This window comes from Chiloscyllium plagiosum, unplaced genomic scaffold (assembly GCF_037043375.1).
Source record: "Chiloscyllium plagiosum isolate Xiang-an unplaced genomic scaffold, Cpla_swu_hap1 HiC_scaffold_7, whole genome shotgun sequence".
Lineage (NCBI taxonomy): Eukaryota > Metazoa > Chordata > Chondrichthyes > Orectolobiformes > Hemiscylliidae > Chiloscyllium > Chiloscyllium plagiosum.
The window spans coordinates 52,031,555-52,051,786 of NW_028270145.1; the positions used below are offsets into that span (position 1 = coordinate 52,031,555).

At 40.7% G+C, this 20,232-nt stretch overlaps 1 protein-coding gene across 1 annotated transcript in view; it reads left to right on the plus strand.

The window, feature by feature from the left end:
- Positions 1 to 39: 39 nt before the first annotated feature.
- Positions 40 to 20,232, plus strand: part of cirsr (corepressor of RBPJ and splicing regulator) — a 59,196-nt gene continuing 39,003 nt past the window's right edge. Inside the window, 6 exon segments of the mRNA XM_087989007.1 lie at positions 40 to 371; positions 3,578 to 3,672; positions 7,143 to 7,233; positions 7,480 to 7,538; positions 15,203 to 15,251; positions 17,942 to 18,059. Of these exon segments, the coding sequence (XP_087845133.1) occupies positions 300 to 371; positions 3,578 to 3,672; positions 7,143 to 7,233; positions 7,480 to 7,538; positions 15,203 to 15,251; positions 17,942 to 18,059 (484 nt within the window). The 5' untranslated portion in view covers positions 40 to 299.

A 20,232-nucleotide genomic window follows, 5' to 3' on the forward strand; every position in this document is an offset into this window, starting at 1 on the left:
CACTTCCGGGGCATTTCCATCCCACTTTAACAACATTCTTGTGTTTGGGGAGTCGGCGGAACCGTCACTTTTCACGGTCTCACAATCCCGGTTTATCATCGGGAACCGCTTCCCGGGCGCACTGTGTGTGTTTGGTGTCGGGGCGGTGCTGCCCGGGGAGCCGCCCCTCCTCCGCGCGCCTTCACTCGGGCCCGAGGCCTGGGCCAGGAACAGGCCCCGCTTGATCCGCCCAGTACTTCCCCCACCTCGGTTCTGTTAGTCATCCCGGGGCAAACACCCCCGACCCGGCTCCCGGCAACATGGGCAAGTCATTCGCCAACTTCATGTGCAAGAAGGATTTCCACCCGGCCTCGAAATCCAACATTAAGAAGGTGAGCGGCAGCTGGGGCCTGCTCCAGAGCACGGGGCGGGGGGTAAAGAGGACAAGAGGAGAGGAGGTGGACACGGTGATAATCCCCCCCCCGGGAGATGGTAAAACCCTCCTCCCAACCCAGGGGGGGCAGGGTGATAGCCTTTCTCTCCCCCACCACGGGGACAGGGTGAGAAGTACAACTATAACCATTCCCCCACCCCATCCTCAGACGGGGAGACTGGGTGATAACCTCCCTCCAGGACATGCGGAAAGGGAGGGCTGGGGGACCGCATGCATAGTTCATGTGGCTGCAGTTAGGGGGAAACTAACTGTCCTTCATGTAGTGGCCTTCCCTGATGTCTTTCTCACACTTGCTATTCTTAATGACCATAACATTTAATAATCAATAATTGATATCATAAATGTTAACATGTATCATTCAGTCAGTAGCTTTAGAAATGTCAACACTACAGTTGGCCAATGTAGTTCTGAGGTAATAGGATGGAATTCTGTGAACATCACAAAACTTGCAGCAAACAGACCAAAGTCTGAGTGTGCACTGCAGTTGGATCTGTGGAGATATTTGGGCAGATGTTGCAAGGAACACTTATGCTGCAAAAGGATGAATCAAACTATCTCTCTTTGAACTCAATGACAATACTATCATTTGAGTCACTAGCAGTAATGTTCTGGGTACCACAATTGATTAGAAACTTGACTAGATTAGCCATATGAATACTGTGGCTACCAGAGCAGGTCAGAGCATAGGAGTTCTGCAGCAGATCAGTTATCTCCTGAATCCCCAAAGTATGTCCACTAGTCTTCAAGACAGATGTCAGGGGTGGTGGAATACTTTGTCTGGATGAATGCAACTCCAACAACATCCATGAAGCTCAACATATCCAGAACAAAGCAGCCTCCTTTATTGGCATTCCAACTATCATTTTGAACATTCACTTCCTCCACATTGATGCAGTTTGGCAGTAGTGTGTACCATGTACAAAATACACAGCAGGTTCAATTGATAGCACATTACAAACCTGTGACCTGCTTTCAGATCACCATCGGAAGCCCAATGCAAAACTCACCCCCAAATTTCCACAACCACGCCCCCACCCCAACCCCACCCCCACCAAAACTAGTCACCCTACACTACCTGTCATTGTGTCCCTGGCAAGATCTTGACCTTACCATTAATATGGGCTTCATCACTGCCTGTCTTCTGGAATACAACACTGCTCTTGGGAGCAGGATTTCTTTCCTGTGAGGCCAGAAGTCCATCTCAAGTCAACATGCCCTGATGTCTATTACCAATAACTTACTTGTGGGAGGGTGATCGGGTTCATTTAAACTGTAAATATGAAGAAAATGGAGCTGCGAGTTGGGGAAGGAAAGAGAAGCTAGAACTGCAGGATAAGGTGCTAATGATGACCATAATTATTTGATTTGATTTATTGTCATGTGTATTTTGTTACAAAATATAGTGAAAAGTGTTGTATACTGTCACTACTCTCCAGCGCCATCTTTAAACACAAAAATAAATCAAAACGTGGAATGTAAAGGCAGAAAAATTAAAAAAAAACTGTTCAACTTTATAGTCCTTCTTGTTAAGTGCTCCACCATGGATCCTGTGGCGAGGCATGCTGCTGCCATTGCAATGAAAGTCACCACTCTTTGGCGCTATCTCACCTCCACTGAGTCCTTGCCAATGCAGATGCCACTCCATTAACCTAAACTGACTCTGCCACCACCATGAGCCTGCTTCGGGCCCACCTCACCGATGCAACTGCTGCTGATGCTGCTGGGTCTTGTACTGGGTCCAAATTTGCCTCTTCCACTATCTCCGTGAATTTGTGCCGGACGCAGGTGCTGTTGGGTATGCAGCAAATTCAGCGTAAGCATAGGGATTCATTGCAAATGTAGCTTCCTGATATGGTGCAGTATTGTCAAGTATTTTAACTCCCCTTTTGGAAGTTCAGTGTTTTATAAACTCAATACGACCCAGAAATAGTAAGTGACAACCCTTTGTATAGGGACACGTTTTTCAGTGTCTGCCAGCAGCTCTGAATTTCCTCATCAGCTTTATAAGAGGCAGTTCCTACAATACCTCCAATTTAAAATTCTTCCTCATATGGCCTCCATTCCTAATCATTTCTTTAAACTTCTACAATCAAAAAAATTCTTGCACACTCCAGGATCTTGGAATTACCAGCCATCAGGGTTTTTGCCTTCTTCCACACAGGTTCCTTTGGAATTAAACATATGTCGCACTTTGGTTTTCTCCCCTCCTCTAACTATCCATAAAACACATCAATTTGTCCAGACGTTTGGTCATTGTTCATAACTATTTCTTCTCTGTGCTGAGTGTGTCTTTTTCCATGTACATGAAGTGTAGAGGGAGGTTTTTATCATCAGAATTGCTACTGAAATGGAAGCTGTTTTTGCTGTTACCTATCTTCAGTATACATATCTTCTGGATGGTTTGTAACATTATTACCCATATTTTAGTCAATGTAATTATAATCTATGTTTTTTGTTTTTCTCTAATACTATTAGATGGCTGTCTCTATCAACCCAGTGAGTGTGCAATTATAGTTTTAGTGCTTGAAATTAGGATTTATTTGAATATGTACTTATGAAATATATTGCTTTATAGTTTTGGATCTGGAGGTTTCAAGGACTGAGTCTGTTCAGTAACATAAAACCATAACGTTATATATATTATTCACAACCTTGGAATATAACAATTAAACATTGCAAGGGCTGCTCACTAAATAAATCACTTGATATTCTGCTTATATTTTAGTGATGCTGGTTAGAGATATATCTTTGAGGAGAAAGTGAGGGTTGCAGATGCTGGAGATCAGAGCTGAAAATGTGTTGCTGGAAAAGCGCAGCAGGTCAGGCAGCATCCAAGGAACAGGAGAATCAACGTTTCGGGCATAAGCCCTTCTTCAGGAAGCCCTTCTTCCTGAAGAAGGGCTTATGCCCGAAACGTCGATTCTCCTGTTCCTTGGATGCTGCCTGACCTGCTGCGCTTTTCCAGCAACACATTTTCAGCTAGAGATATATCTTGACCTGGACTGTAGGCAAACTCTCTTAATGTTCTGTGAGATTGTTTATGTCTACTTGAGAAGACAGTTTAGATCTTTGCTTCATACCATAGTTATCAGAACAGAAATGTTGTGTTGTTTATAGAAGTCTAACTTTATATCCTTTTTTCAGGTATGGATGGCAGAACAAAAAATTTCTTATGAGAAAAAGAAACAAGAAGAACTAATGCAACAATATGTAAAAGAGCAAGAAGTATATGATAACAGGTTTGAATTTGTATCCATTGTATTGTTTTTGATTTCTTAATAGTTAACTCAAATTGTTAACTTGCACTATTTAAGCCTGGGTTTTCCACCTGTCTTTCTATCTGCATTTCCTCACTCCTGCAAACCACTGCCATTTCCACCATCCCCAATAGACTTCCCCACCACCCAATTTCCCCAACTCAATTCAGCTGATTTTCTGTGGATAATTTTCTGGGAAAGATGGGCATAGAAAGTTGGGACCAGTGCCTTATTTTGAAATAGAATAAACCTAAGTCTCAGTTTTTTTACTGAAAAAAAAATGACGCTGCAAGATTTTACACATTAAAACAGAAGAACAAGGGTCAAACATGGCAAATATTAAATACCTTCAATTACCAACACTCTAAAATGCCAATCAAAATATATTAAACTTGAATTAAAGGACAAATTATAAATCACACATTAAATGGCAAATACAGATTGTTCTGCTATAATGAGCATTTCGTAAGCATGAATTCACTGTAACGCAATTGATGAATTGGGAACACTGTTTCTAAAGCATGAACTTTTAAAATAGGTTTTGGCTGTAATGTGATTAGATTCCCTACAGTATGGAAACAGGCCCTTCGGCCCAACAGGTCCACACTGACCCTCCGAAGAGTAACCCATTTCCGTCTGACGAATGCACCTAACACTATGGGCAATTTAGCATGGGCAATTCACCTGACCACATCTTTGGACTGTGGGAGGAAACTGGAGCACCCGGAGGAAACCCACGCAGACACGGGGAGAAATGTGCAAACTCCACACAGACAGTCACCCAAGGCTGGAATTGAACCCAGGTCCCTGGCGCTGTAAGGCATCAGTGCTAACCATTGAGCCACCATGACTTCCTTTACAACTCCAACACTTCAAGCACTGTTTCTAAAGTGCGATTTTTCTATAATGCGAGGTTGCACAAGACCGCAATCATCATGTTATAGGAGAACTACCTGTACAACTGAGACAGATCTTCCAACTCTGCTTGTAATATTTGCCACTTACCATGTATGCCATCACTCACAGTAACATAGTCCAAATTTCATCACAAAAACAAACTGAGATATATTTCTGTCTGTCCAATTGAGATATATTTCTCCCATGCTTCATAGATGTTTTGTGTTGAATTCCCTCCCTGAGGGCACTGTGGATAAACCTAAAGCACATGGACTGTAGCAGGTCAAGAATGCATCTGACAGTACCTTCTCTAAGCAATGAGGGGCAGGCAATGGCCAGCTAGTAGTGCCCGCATCCCACGAATTAATTTTTAAAAATCATGGAAATTTGTGTTTTGGTATCTGGTAAATATATGCAAAATGAGAAATAGCTTCTGCTCTAATTCCTGCCATTTGTAATTTTGGAACATGAGTCCTTTTTAGGTATGAGTTCCAAAAGTGAACCTGAAAGTCACCTTTCCTGCTGCTTTGGCTGGTTGCTGATTTGTAGGTTGGAATTTTAATGGGATTCTGGCCTAGTGCAGCAGAATGTGGTTGTGGCAAAAGTAGCTGCGAGTGTTGCTACGACTGCTGCAGTTAATTTTGCTGAATCTTGACAAGTTCATATGGCTCGCAAAATTTGTGGACCAGCTGTTACAGCTAGAATAAAAAGTGAACTGCAGATTCTGTAAATCAGAAACAAAAACAGAAATTTCTGGAAAAGCTCAGCAGGTCTGGCAGCATCTGTGAAGAGAAATGAGAGTTAACATTTCGGGTCTGGTGACTGGGGAAGGACCTGAAACGTTAACACTGATTTCTCTTCACAGAAGCTGCCAAACTTACTGAGCTTTTCCAACAACTTCTGTTTTTGTTAGAGGCTGAATTCTAGTTTAAAGGCTGTTAATAAGATATTTAAAATACTGACCTGACCTCTGCAAACAGGTTTATTTGCATGCCTCAAAATGCACCCCAGTAAAAGTCAAAAGTGAAAGATTATGTTGGGATGTTGATGCACTGGCATTTTTGGATATTTAACCGCACGCTGAAACTTCTCCCTTGGCAGTCAAGATTCTATTACTGCTTAAGTCTGCAAAATTTTCCTTTTCAAAGACTTGTGGAAATCAAAATAATTTGTTAATTCAAAAGCACTAGATTTCTCTTCAATGTGCAGAGATAGCAGCGAAATAAGCCACTGATGTGATTTGTATAAAGAAACTGTCCATCCTATATTTTTCACCTCAGATCTGCCTCTGGATGGCTGCTTCTAGTTTTTTGGGAGCATAACTCTTGTAACTATACTTCTGTGTGACACAAACAAAATGCCTTTTTGATACAAGCAACAATGCTCCAGATGGATATTTATATCATGGTCCCCATCTTCAAACAGCAGCACTCGTCATCAGATTGCTGCAGTTACACCTACATTTTCACCCTTTGTACATCACTAGCATTTCTGATGCTGGATGCCTCGGAAATGCACAGCATACCTTCAATCCAGCTGAATCCTTGTAGTGTAGGAGAGTCAAGAGAAGCCAAGCCACACCCTAATTTGAACAGCAGTAACTGTCATACTCTGGTAAAGTAATTCATTTATTAATTGCTGTGGGACATTTAAATAACTTGAGTTTGAGTCAGGTTTAAAAAAAAATTGGGTTGAGATAATTGGGTGAGGGGCCAGGATGTGTAGGCTAGTACAGTGGCAGGGTAGTGAATATGGGGTTAGTTTTATCCTAAGCCAGATTTTATTTCCTCCAACTTTTCCTGGTTATCAACTTATGTATGTGTGTTGGGGCCCTCTGCAGTTCTAACTCGGTGTTGTGTTTTTGGAGGATTTCATGTTTTGGGTAATTGCCCAGTTATTTGAACCTCCTGGCAATTACCACAAAGTCAGTGCTTATGAAGGGTCCAGACATGCATCTTTCAGGGTACATCTGGTCGCTACCTATCCAGAGATTGGAACATGAAATAATTTGGGAATAAAGTGTTGAACAAATGGCATCTTGTAGTTTGGCAAATGATGTGAGACCAATTTAACAGAACATTCTGATCAAAAAGCAGTAGCTCTATATCGCTAGATAGAAGAAAAGTCACGAAAAAGGAAAGCCAATTTAGCCCTTCAAAGCTAATTCCTCTAGTACCCCAACTGTCCCATTTTGATGAGAGAAATTATGTATAGAATATTACCTATTGCTCGAGTAAAATGGCGCTCTTGATAATTGCTCTAATTTTACATTTCGCTAACTTTTTCATTTATGTCCTCAGGCTTTCATCTCCTGCTTTACTTTAAAATAAGCACATAGCTTTATCTTTTTCCTGCTCATGCTGTTTAATATTTCACTTAAGCGAGACAGTTCTAGAACTGCTTGGGTTATACAAGTTTGTTTGTGCATACATATTCTGTTAAACAAATAGATACCTTTTTAAAATGAGCATTGATACATGAAAAGACGTAAAGCAGCATTACTCTGTTTTGGAGATTAAAACCCTTAATATATGGAAAACTGCCATTTTTTTAAGGTTACTCATGGGAGATGAACGTGTGAAGAATGGGCTTAACTTTATGTATGAGGCACCTCCAGGAGTAAAGAGTGGTAAGAGGTTTTAACAAGTGTCTTTATATTATCTGCATGTATTTAATTTTCATCATTGTTCTTTCTGTTTTAAGATTCTGTATTTATGTATGCAGCAAGCTAACATAATTTCCTTTTTTCTAAATTGACTGGCAACAAAGAGAACAAAGAGGTAAGATTATGTTGATAAATGTCTCCATTTAAGATAAATGTTTGAAAATTTGAAGAATTTTTTTGATTTTAACATATAATCATAGCTGAAGTGTTTGAATGTGCTGTTGCAGACAGAAGAAGGAGAGACTGAATACAAGTTTGAATGGCAGAAGGTTGCACCACGAGAAAAGTAAGTAGTGTTTCACGGCAACTGCTGACATCCCTCAACTTTAAAGATATAGGCAGAAATTCAAACGTTTGTTTGTTGTGAAGCTATTTTGGAAAACCAATCACACATTTCTGAATATTTATTAGTTTAATTTAAATTATGGACTCTCAAGAGTTTGTCTGGTACTGATGACATCCAGTTTATAATTATCCAGCTCGTTTTAAATGAAATGTTTTACATTGGCTATTTCAAATTTTACAGATTGAATAATTATGGAGGATATTTTAGCCAGAGCCTCTGCTAATTCCTCATGTCTTTCAATTATATCTTGAATTAATGCTATCAGAGGAACTTGAGTTCACTTTTCTTCAGAATATTCTTGCCCTCAATTATTTACAACAATTCTTCTTCATTTTTTTGCAATACACCTTCTTATCACTTCTATTGGCATTTGTATATAAGAAAATCAAAGATTTGATGTGCCTATATCACACACAATTAGATTCTCTCATTTACCTCTGAATGCTCCTAACTGTTTAAAAGTACTACTTATAAGCTTATAAAATAAACCTTTTCCATTTTCAGGTCTGTTGGTCTTTTACTGGTCCCTTTTTCACCTTCAACCTCACTTTAAATACCAACTACGCTTTATTTATATCTTCATGTAAGAACATAGAACTTAAGAGCAGGAATAGGTATTGATCCTCTCGAGCCTGCTCCACCATTCAATGCGATCATGACTCATCTCGTCTTAGCCTCAACTGCACTCTTCTGCCTGCTTCCCCATAGCTTTCAACCCTTTACTAATTAAGAATCTCCTCCTTAAATTCAATGTTCTGGCAACCACTGCATTCTGGGGTAGTTAATTCCATAAATTCATGACCCTTTGAGAGAAGTTTTAATTCTGTTACCCCTTACCTGTTGTTCCAGATTGCCCCAAAGAAGAAACATCCTCTCCACATCTACTTTTGTCAATCTGCTTTTGCATCTTATATACCTCAATTAGATTTCTTGTTATGTTTCTGAACTTGAGAGTTAGACCTAAACTGTTCAATCTTTCTTCGTAAGATAAACCCCTCATCTCAGGAATCACTCTAGTGAAGATCCTGTGAACTGCCTCCAATACGACTACATCCAAAACTATACACAGCACTCCAGGTGTGGTCTTTTGAATGCCTTGTACATTTGCAGCAAAACATCCCTACTTTCATTCTCTATTCCTAAAACAAATGCTAAAATTATATTTATCTTCCTTATTACCTACTGTACCTGCATACTAGTTTTCTGCGATTTTATGCACGAGGACAGTCGGGTTCCTCTTGCATCAAAGCACCCTAAACTTTTTCTCCATTTACCTTCCATCTCTGTATCCAGTCATGAATATAGATTGTAAATAGTTGGGGTCCCAAGGACCGAACCCTGTGACACCCCACTGGATGCATCTTATGAACCAGGAAAAGACCTATTTATAGAGTCATAGAGATGGACAGCATGGAAACAGACCCTTCGGTCCAACCCGTCCATGCTGACCAGATATCCCAATCCAATCTAGTCCCACCTGCCAGCACCTGGCCCATATCCCTCCAAACCCTTCCTATTCATATACCCATCCAAATGCCTTTTAAATTTTGCAATTGTACCAGCCTCCACCACATCCTCTGGCAGCTCATCCCATACACATACCACCCTCTGTGTGAAAAAGTTGCCCCTTAGGTCTCTTTTATATCTTTCCCTTCTCACCCTAAACCTATGCCCTCTAGTTCTGGGCTCCCCGATCCCAGGGAAAAGACTTTGTCTATTTATCCTATCCATGCCCCTCATAATTTTGTAAACCTCTATAAGGTCACCTCTCGGCCTCTGACATTCCAGGGAAAACAGCCCCAGCCTGTTCAGGCTCTCCCTGTAGCTCAGATCCTCCAACCCGGCAACATCCTTGTAAATCTTTTCTGAACCCTTTCAAGTTTCACAACATCTTTCCGATAGAAAGGAGACCAGAATTGCATGCAATATTCCAACAGTGGCCTAACCAATGTCCTGTACAGCCACAACATGACCTCCCAACTCCTGTACTCAATTCTCTGACCAATGAAAGAAAGCATACCAAACGCCTTCTTCACTATCCTATCCACCTGCAACTCCACTTTCATGGAGCTATGAACCTGCACTCCAAAGTCGTATGTTCAGCAACAGTCCCAAGGACCTTGCCAATAAGTGTATAAGTCCTGCTAAGGTTTGCTTTCCCAAAATGCAACACCTCGCATTTATCTGAATTAAACTCCATCTGCCACTTCTCAGCCCATTGGCCCATCTGGTCAAGACCCTGTTGTAATCTGAAGTAGCCTTCTTCGCTGTCCACTGCACCTCCAATTTTGGTGTCATCTGCAAACTTACTCTCTTATGCTCGCATCCAAATCATTTATGTAAATGACAAAAAGTAGAAGACCCAGCACCGATCCTTGTGGCACTCCACTGGTCACAGGCCTCCAGTTTGAAAAAACAACCCTCCACCATGACCCTCTGATTTCTACCTTTTGAGCCAGTTCTGTATCCAAATGGTTAGTTGTCCCTGTATTCCGAGAGATCTAACCTTACTAATCAGTCTCCCGTGGAGAACCTTGTCGAACGTCTTACTGAAGACCATATAGATCACATCTATCTATCCGTCCTCATTTGTTACTTCTTCACAAAAACTCAATCAAGTTTGTGAGACATGATTTTCCACGCACAAAGCCATGTTGACTATCCCTAATCAGTCTTTGCCTTTCCAAATACATGTACATCCTGTCCCTCAGGATTCCCTCCAACAACTTGCCCACCACCGAGGTCAGGCTCACTGGTTTGTAGTTCCCTGGCTTGTCCTTACCACCCTTAAACAGTGGCACCATGTTAGCCAACCTCCAGTCTTCTGGCCCCTCACCTGTGTCTATCGATGATACAAAGATTTCAGCAAGAGGCCCAGCAATCACTTCTCTAGCTTCCCACCGAGTTCTACGGTACACCTGATCAGGTCCTGGGGATTTATCCACATCCAGCACTCCCTCCTCTGTAATATGGATATTTTGCAAGGTGTCACCATCTATTTCCCTACATTCTATATCTTCCATATCCTTTTCCACAGTAAATACTGATGCAAAATACTCATTTAGTATCTCCCCCATTTTCTATGGTTCCACACAAAGGCCGCCTTGCTGATCTTTGGGGGGGCCCTATTCTCTCCTTTGTTACCCCATTTATGTTGACTTTGTTCTTTCTGTTTGTTAGTTAATCCTCTATCCAAGCTAACAAATTACCCTTACCCAATGTAATTTTATCCTGTGTATTACCTTTTGTGCAAAACATTATCAAATGCCTTCTGGAAGTCCAGATTTCCTACACATGCAGGATCCCTATTATGCATTTTGCTTGTTCCATGTCTGAAAAACTCTAACTGGTGGAGATTTCTACTCTGCGATCTTAAACTCCTTCTAAAGTCCTTAAATATACTTTTATCTGAAACTATTTCCATTACGAGCTACAATTCTTTGCTGCTATCCTTACCTTTCCTGTATTTTTTCCAATTTTATGATGTCTTTCAACCTGACCAATAGGCAATATACAAGTCATTCCACTACAACACTTATTCTGTAACACAAATGTGCTATAACGTGATTGATGAACTGGGGACACTGTTTCTAAAGTGGGAACTTTTAAAACGTGTGTTGATGTAACGCGATTGCATCATCAACACTTCAAGCACTGTTTCTAAAACATAATTTTTCTCTATAATGCAGTGTTGCAAGAGAACACAACCATCGCATTGTAAAAGAACTACCTGTACTGTTTGGGACCACTGATTGGTTAATTTGTTATCCCTTACTACAGAATTCTTCAATGTTAGCACTCTGTTATTGTATTTGTTTGTCTACCACTCTATATCGTGGACAGTCTTAACATTGTATAGAACCAACCTCCTCAGAGTTACTATCACTATCCATCTAATACTGAACATCACAAAAAAAACCATTCAGCACAGGAAGGGGCCATTTGGTCCCTTTTGCCTGCCAGCTCTTTTTAAAAGGTATACTACTGATCCCACTCTTCTGTGATTTATCCATACATTTGCCTATCTTTTGAACAGCTTCCTTAACTTGGAACCCACAGCTCAGGATCCTGTTTCATTTACTGTATCTGCAGGCATCCTCACACTTCTCTCTTTCTACATTATCCCCATGTTCTGTATTCCTAATACCATCTTGGATGCCAACATTCTGGAGAACGTAAACCAGAAATCAATTGTCCTTTATCTATCTTTATGATTGTAATATTCTGTTAGATCATCTCTCTTTCTTCAAAACGCAAGAAATAGGACTACCCAAAAAACTCAATATCTCCTCAGGCCAATCACTTCAACTCAGGAACAAGTCAAATGAGACTTTGTTGCACATCCTGTGGGGCAAGTTCATGCTTCTTTGGATGAGGGGACCAATAGTACACACAGCAATAGTACACACAGCACTTAAGGTCAAACCAAACAATATCCTGTACAATTGTACATATGAATACTTCATATGAATACTTCAATCTCTTTATGACAAAAGCCATAATACCATTCTCCTTCCTAATTTCTTGCTTAAGTTAACTTTCTCTGATTTATTTATAAGGGCTGTTAGCTCCCTCTGAATCCTAACATTTCCCAGTCTCTTGCCATTCAAAAATATTTTGTCTTTTTTTCTTATCAAGTGGTTAGCTTTGTCACATTAAACATTTGGTGATGATTTTGCCCACTTAACTAAAATGTCTACATCTGTGTGCAATCTCTTCACCACTTGCTTACCCACCTAACTCGATATCATCAGCAAATTTGAATAAGTTGCACTCAGTCCCTTCGTCTAAGATTCTCATATAGATTGTTAGTAGTTGAAACTGAAATATTGTTTCTTGCAGTATTCTGTTAGGTACAGCCTGCTAACTTGCAGCATGTACCACTTGTGTGTGTGTGAGATCAGTTCATTCCTAAAAGGAAGAAAGATCCCAGGAGGAGGCATGGGCGTCCGTGGCTGACGAGGGAAGTAAAGAAACATATAAAGTTAAAAGAGAAAAAGTATAACATAGCTAAGATAAGTGGGGAAAACTGAGGACTGGGAAGCTTTTAAAGAACAACAGAGGATTACTAAGAAGGAAATACGCAGAGGAAAAGTGAGGTACGAAGGTAAACTGGCCAAGAATATTAAGGAGGATAGTAAAAGCTTTTTTAGGTATGTGCAAGGCAAAAAAATGGTTAGGACAAAAATTGGGCCCTTGAAGACAAACAGGGGAATATATTACTAGGAACAAAGAAATGGCAGAGGAATTAAATGGGTACTTCAGATCTGTGTTCACTGGGGAAGACACAAGCAATCTCCCTGAGGTAACAGTGGCTGAAGGACCTGAACTTAAGGGAATTCATATTTGCCAGGATTTGGTGTTGGAGAGACTGTTAGGTCTGAAGGTTGATAAGTCTCCGGGGCCTGATGGTCTGCATCCCCAGGGTACTGAAGGAGGTGGCTCGGGAAATCGTGGATGCGTTGGTGATTATTTTCCAGAGTTCAATAGATTCAGGGTCGGTTCCTGAGGATTAGAGGGTGGCTAATGTTATACCACTTTTTAAGAAAGGTGGGCGAGAGAAAGCAGGAAATTATAGACCAGTTAGTCTGACCTCAGTGGTGGGAAAGATGCTGGAGTCTATTATAAAGGATGAAATTATGGCACATCTGGATAGTAATAACAGGATAGGACAGAGTCAGCATGGATTTATGAAGGGGAAATCATGCTTGACTAATCTTCTGGAATTTTTTGAGGATGTAACTCTGAAGTTGGACGAGGGAAATCCAGTAGATGTAGTGTACCTGGACTTTCAGAAAGCTTTTGATAAAGTCCCACACAGGAGGTTAGTGAGTAAAATTAGGGTGCATGGTATTGGGGGCAAAGTAATAGATTGGATTGAAAATTGGTTGGCTAATAGGAAACAAAGGGTAGTGATAAATGGCTCCATGTCGGAATGGCAGGCAGTGACCAGTGGGGTACCGCAGGGATCCGTGCTGGGACCGCAGCTTTTTACAATATATGTTAATGATATAGAAGATGGTATCAGCAATAACATTAGCAAATTTGCTGATGATACAAAGCTGGGTGGCAGGGTGAAATGTGATGAGGATGTTAGGAGATTACAGGGTGACCTGGATAAGCTAAGTGAAATGGCAGATGCAGTTTAATGTGGATAAATGTATGGTTATCCACTTTGGTGGCAAGAACAGGAAGGCAGACTACTACCTCAATGGAATCAATTTATGTAAAGGGGCAGTACAGAGAGATCTGGGTGTTCTTGTACACCAGTCAATGAAGGCAAGCACTACAGCAGGTAGTGAAGAAGGCTAATAGCATGCTGGCCTTCATAACAAGAGGAATTGAGTATAGAAGCAAAGAGGTGCTTCTGCAGCTGTACAGGGCCCTGGTGAGACCACACCTGGAGTACTGTGTGCAGTTCTGGTCTCCAAATTTGAGAAAAGACATTCTGGCTATTGAGGGAGTGCAGCGTAGATTCACGAGGTCAATTCCTGGAATGGCAGGATTACCTTACATTGAAAGACTGAAGCGACTGGGCTTGTATACCCTTGAGTTTCGAAGACTGAGAGGGGATCTGATTGAGACGTATAAGATTATGAAAGGATTGGACACTCTGGCAGTAGGAAACATATTTCCACTGATGGGTGAGTGCCAAACCAGAGGACACAGCTTAAAAATATGGGGTAGACCACTTAGGACAGAGCTCAGGAGAAACTTCTTCACCCAGAGAGTGGTGGCTGTGTGGAATGCTCTGCCCCAGAGGGCAGTGGAGGCCCACTCTCTGGATTCATTTAAGAAAGTGTTGGATAGAGCTCTCAAAGATAGTGGAATCAAGGGTTATGGAGATAAGGCAGGAACAGGATACTGATTAGGAATGATCAGCCATGATTATATTGAATGGCGGTGCAGGCTCGAAGGGCTGAATAGCCTACTCCTGCACCTATTGTCTATTGTGCATACTGTTTTCCATCCAGTAACCAATCCACAATCATATTAATCTAATTACACTCAATGCTGAGTTGTAATTCATGTCATACCCTTTTATGTACAAAATATAATACGTCCACTCTTTTTCCCCTTTATCAATCCTACTAGTTACATTGACAACGAATGATTTGTCAATCTGTTTCTATTTATTAAATTTAATCATGCTATGATTTTCTTTATGCCCATTTACCAAGCCTCAGATTCTTGCATTTTGCCTAATACTAAATGTTAGGTTAACTGTCTTACAGTTGCCCATTTTCTTTCTTTATGCTTTTTTACAAAGTGTATTATCTTTGCAGCATCCCCTTTTGGTATCAATCAAAAAGTAGGATTTGAACAGCAACAAAAATGTGCAAATTGATCATTACTGTTTTGTTTAAAGGAGAAATTGCTTCGGGGAGCAGCTCATTTAGAGCCCCTTCTTGATTAAACAAGTCTAACTTGTATCTTGATTGTTTTAATTTTCCTGATACTAAATTTGACCACCCACCCTTTGCCATATGTGATTTCATCTCAGGAGCTGTTTTAAAATGATGTAGAAGATTATAATAATTGAGTACTACAAAACCATAGATGAATATGTTAAATGATACAATTTTTTTTCCTATTGATACCAGATATGCAAAGGATGATATGAACATTAGAGATCAACCTTTTGGAATTCAGGTGTGTACGACTTGTTCTTGGCCATAAAAACAGTTTCCTACAGTTTCAATGATGCATCCAATCTGATAATGTAATTCTGCTTACTAGGACTTTGGTACGTCTTCTTTTTTGCATAGAGGATTTCCCCAGCACCATGTCCGCTCCATTTCCTGCCCTTATGCTGTCACCTCTTCCCACTCCTACCAGATCCACAATAGTGTCTCTTGTCTTCTACCTCACCAGTCCCTGTACTTAATGTTCACCTCCAGCAACATACCATCAAATACATCTTCCACTTGTCTACTGAGGAATTTTGAAGAAACCATTCTCTCCCTGTTACCCCGATCCACTGTTAAAATATCCACACTGGTCTAACATCTCTTCAGTGCCCAAAGCGTCAAATACTCCTTTGTAGGTGAAACAATGATTTAAGTCTAATTCTTTCAATTTACTGTGCTGTGTTCACAGCTCACAACGTAGCCTGTTCTCTCTTACAGAGAACAAGCCCGAGCTGATAGATTACTTTGCCAAATATTTCTGTTCAGAATATAAGCAAACCTCAATCTTCTGGTGACGTGTCATTTTAACTTTCCACTTGTTCCCATCTTAGTATCTGCATTCTCAGCCTCCTGTAGTGTTCTACTGAAGCTCAGTATAGGCTTGAGGAGCAGTGTCTTGTCATTTTACTGGCCACTTTGCAGCCTTCTAGACTCAGCATTAAGTTTAACCATTTCAGACCATGATTTCTGCCTCCATTTTGTTTCATTTGCTCCACATGTTTTGGTTTTACTCCTGTTTTCGGGAGAAGTTATAAATATACGAAGTTTTTAAACTGTTAAAAAGTAGGTTGGTTTCGGATGGCAATTATGCATTCTGACAATCATACCACCTCTAGACGCAATTTTTATTTTTATTTTTCCAATTCTTTTTGAGCTAGCCATTTCCTTTTGTAATTTGATTTCTGTGTTCCTTATGTCACAGACCTTTTATTGTTCCTGTTCTATTTGCCCTACTTTTGACTTGTTTAAAACCATTTGCTTCTATCTTAGCCAAGTTTCAGTGAAAATTCATTAACCTGAAGCAGTACTGTTTGTCTCTCCAAATTCTTCCAGACCTGCTGAGTATTTCTAGCACTTTTGTTTTTATTTCAGGTGTCTGGCATCTGCAGTATTTTGCTCTTATTAAATTTGCCATCCCTCTTTGAGAGATTGTAGAACAATTGTTATGAGGGCTGCAAAAATTTGCATTTATTCACTAAATGTATTTTTCTGAGGTTAGATGACTTACATTCTGATTCAAATACTGATATCTGTTATTAACAGTCCAGGTAGTGCATGATGAGATAGACAAGCAGGAGGCTGGCAGAACACAGTAAGCCAAACACCATCTGGAGGTGAAGTCAAGGTTTTGGGTGTATCTCTTCTTCAAGACAGGGATGCTAGAGATTGGAATAAAAACAGAAAGTGCTAGAGAAATTCAACAGGTCTGGCAGCATCTGTGGAGAGAGAAACAACGTTAACGTTAAAGCTGATATTGGACACGAAACGTTAATCTGGTTTTCTCTCCCCACAGATGCTGCCAGATGTACTGATTTTCTCTAGCACTTTCTGTTCTATGCTGCCAAGCAACAATATATCTGAACTAAAGATGAGCTATTTAATAATATCATTTGGCCCTTGAGTGCAACTGCCAAATGACCAAAGTTACTTTGCTAAACAAATTTGCACTTTACGACACAGCAAACTGGTACATCAACAGGTTGCACAGCAGATAATCTATGTCACAAGATTGGTGTAAAGGGAGCTGCAGATAAAGGGGGCGTGGGGGAGGGCTCTGGGTGGGGAGAGGGGCAGGGTGGTGAGGCAGGCACAGATGCGCAAGGTAGAGGGTACGACCTGGTTGATCGATGGGATGAATAAATCTGTGTTCTTCCAGCCTTCTGCTTGTCCACCTTGGATTCCAATATCTGCAGTTTTTGTTTTGTCTCTAAGTGCATGATGAGAGCAATTGAGAATAAAATTTCTGATTCTAAGCAAATGTCTGCCTCACTTCCACCAAATAAATGCAAAAATATCTCCTTTTAAAGGAAAGAAAATGATTGTAATGTAAATAAAGTTCAGTATTCTTTAAAAATAATTTTATATCAGAACTTAACAGTTGCACAGCACAGTTCAACCATTTTAATTGCATTTTTACAAATAAAAAGTACCAAGCTGCTTTTAATCTTGTGACATTGTCTGCTGTGCAACCTGTTGATGTACCAGTTTGCTGTGTCGTGAAGTGCAAGTTTGTTTAGCAAAGTAACTTTGGTCATTTGGCAGTTGCACTCAAGGGTCAAATGATGTTATTAAATAGATCATCTTTAGTTCAGATATATTGTTGCTTGGCAGCATAGAACAGAAAGTGCTAGAGAAAATCAGTACATCTGGCAGCATCTGTGGGGAGATAAAACCAAATTAACGTTTCGTGTCCAATGTCAGTTTTGATGTTAACTTTGTTTCTCTCTCCACAGATGCTGCCAGACCTGTTGAATTTCTCTAGCACTTTCTGTTTTTATTCCAATCTCTAGCATCCACAGTGTTTGCTTCACCAAATAGTTGTTTCATTTGGAAAAAGCACATTCAAATTGGGAAACTGTCTCGAGACGTGAAAATAAATACTTTGGCCAACTCCCTTACCTTTTTAAATAATGATGTGTTTCTACTATATAGGTACGGAATGTTAGATGTATTAAATGTCATAAGTGGGGCCATGTGAATACAGACCGTGAATGTCCACTATTTGGTCTTTCTGGAATTAATGCAAGCTCAGTTTCCACAGATGGTGCAGGTACGTGAGATGCATCAAAGCTCATTTCATCCTTGTATCTCATCTTGCTTTATTTATCTTAGTCCCAAAAGCGATAACAGTTGGTAGTAGGATCACATAGATATGATCCAATCATCAAAGTACATAAGTATAGGGAGTCCCCGATTTGCAATAGATTTCCCTTCTCTAGTATTTTCGTAAGTTGATTTTTATGCAAGTCAAAAGCCAATACACTACAGTCTAAAGTAGCCATTTGTATATATGAGCTAACATTAACATGTTGGATCTTTAAAATTAATGGTAATGCACTGCTGTATTGGAATTCTATTGTAAGTACGAGCGTTTATGAATCGGACATTTGTAAATTCGGGACAGCCTATAATCTGAACAGTGGTACGTATGTTCCTATCACTTGTGTGGTTTGGATGTTACTTGCCACTTGTCAGCCCAAGCCTGAATATTGCCAGGTCTTGCTGCATTTGAACATGGACTGCTTCATTATCTGAGTAGTCATGAATGGTGCTGAATGTTGTGCAATCATCAGCAAACATTCACAGTTCTCAAATTATAATAAGGGAAGGTCATTAGAAAGCAGCTGAAGATGATTGGGCCAGCACATTACTAAGAGGCTCTTGGGTTGCAGTGGTGGTGTCCCTACCAAAGGCCTGGGTTCAAGTCCTACCTACTTCAGAGGTGTGTATTGGTTTGATTAGAAAATATCTCTCCGAAGGAGAAAAGGGGCTCTTGCGGTGCATTGGTAGTGTCTGTACATCTGAGCCAAAAGGCATGGGTTCAGGCCTATAGGCGCTAAAGGTGTATAATAACATCCCTACACAGGTTGATTGGGGAAGAGCTAAGGGATTCATGCAGTGCATTAGTAGTATGAAAGGAAAAGGAAGTATATTATAAGGTTTGGGAAACTGAAATTAAACAAGATCCTTGAGTATAAAAGAAGCAGAAATTAACTCTAACTCAAATAAGACATTAGGAGGGTTAGAAGAGGCCGTGAAATGCCATGGCATGTAGAATTAAGGAGAATCCTAAGGAAAAGGAGGGAATTTATGTGTAGAGCCAGAGACAAAAGGTGAGACACACTTTAATGAATTATTTGCATCGGTATTCACGAAGTCAAAAGCATGGTAAGATTAGCAATGGGTAAATTACATGCTAGGATATATCAATATTACGACGGTGGTGGTATTGGGTGCCTTGAAAGACATCATTGTAGATAAGTCTGTAGGGTACTGAAGCAGGCAAAGGAGGAGATTAATGGGACTTGACAGAGATCTTTGTATCCCCTTCAGCCGCAGGCCAAGGTCCCAAACACTAAAGAATAGCCAGTATTGTTCCTTTGTTTAAGAAGGGCAACAAGAATCATCCAGGAAATTATTGGTGGCATGGTGGCTCAGTGATTAGCACTGCTGCCTCACAGCACCAGGGTATTGGGTTCGATTCCCGCCTGTCTGTGTGGAGTTTGCACATTCTCCCCATGTCTGCGTGGGTTTCCTCCGGGTGCTCCGGTTTCCTCCCACAATCCAAAGATGTGCAGGCCATGTGAATTGGTTATGCTAAATTGCCTGTAGTATTAGGTGCATTAGTCAGGGGTAAATGTAGGGGAATGGGTCTGGGTGGGTTGCTCTTCGGAGGGTCGGTGTGGACTTGTTGGGCCGAAGGGCCTGTTTCCACACTGTAGGAAATCTAATCTAGACCGGTGATTATTACATCAGTGATAGAGAAATTATTGGAGAAAATTCTTAGGGACAGGATTTACTTGCGTTTGGAGAAGAATGGCCTTATTACAGATATCAGCATGACTTTATACAGGGGAGGTCTCTCAAATTTGGTAAAGTTTTTTTTGAGGAAGTGATGACTATGTTTAAGGATAGGGCAGTGGATGTTGTCTATCTGAACTGTACTAAAGCATTTGACAAGGTCCCTCATAGTCGACTGGTCCAGAAGATTAAGTCACATGGAATCAATAATGAGTTGATAAGTTGGATATAAAATTAGCTTGGTCATAAAGACTGAGGGCTGTTGTGGAGGGGTATTTTTCTGGCTGGACATCTGAAATCAGTGGTGTTCTGCAAGGTGCAGCGATGTGGCTTCCTATACATTGGGGAGACAGGCCGCCTACTTGCAGAACGTTTCAGAGAACACCACTGGGACACCCGCACCAACCAATCCAACCGCCCCG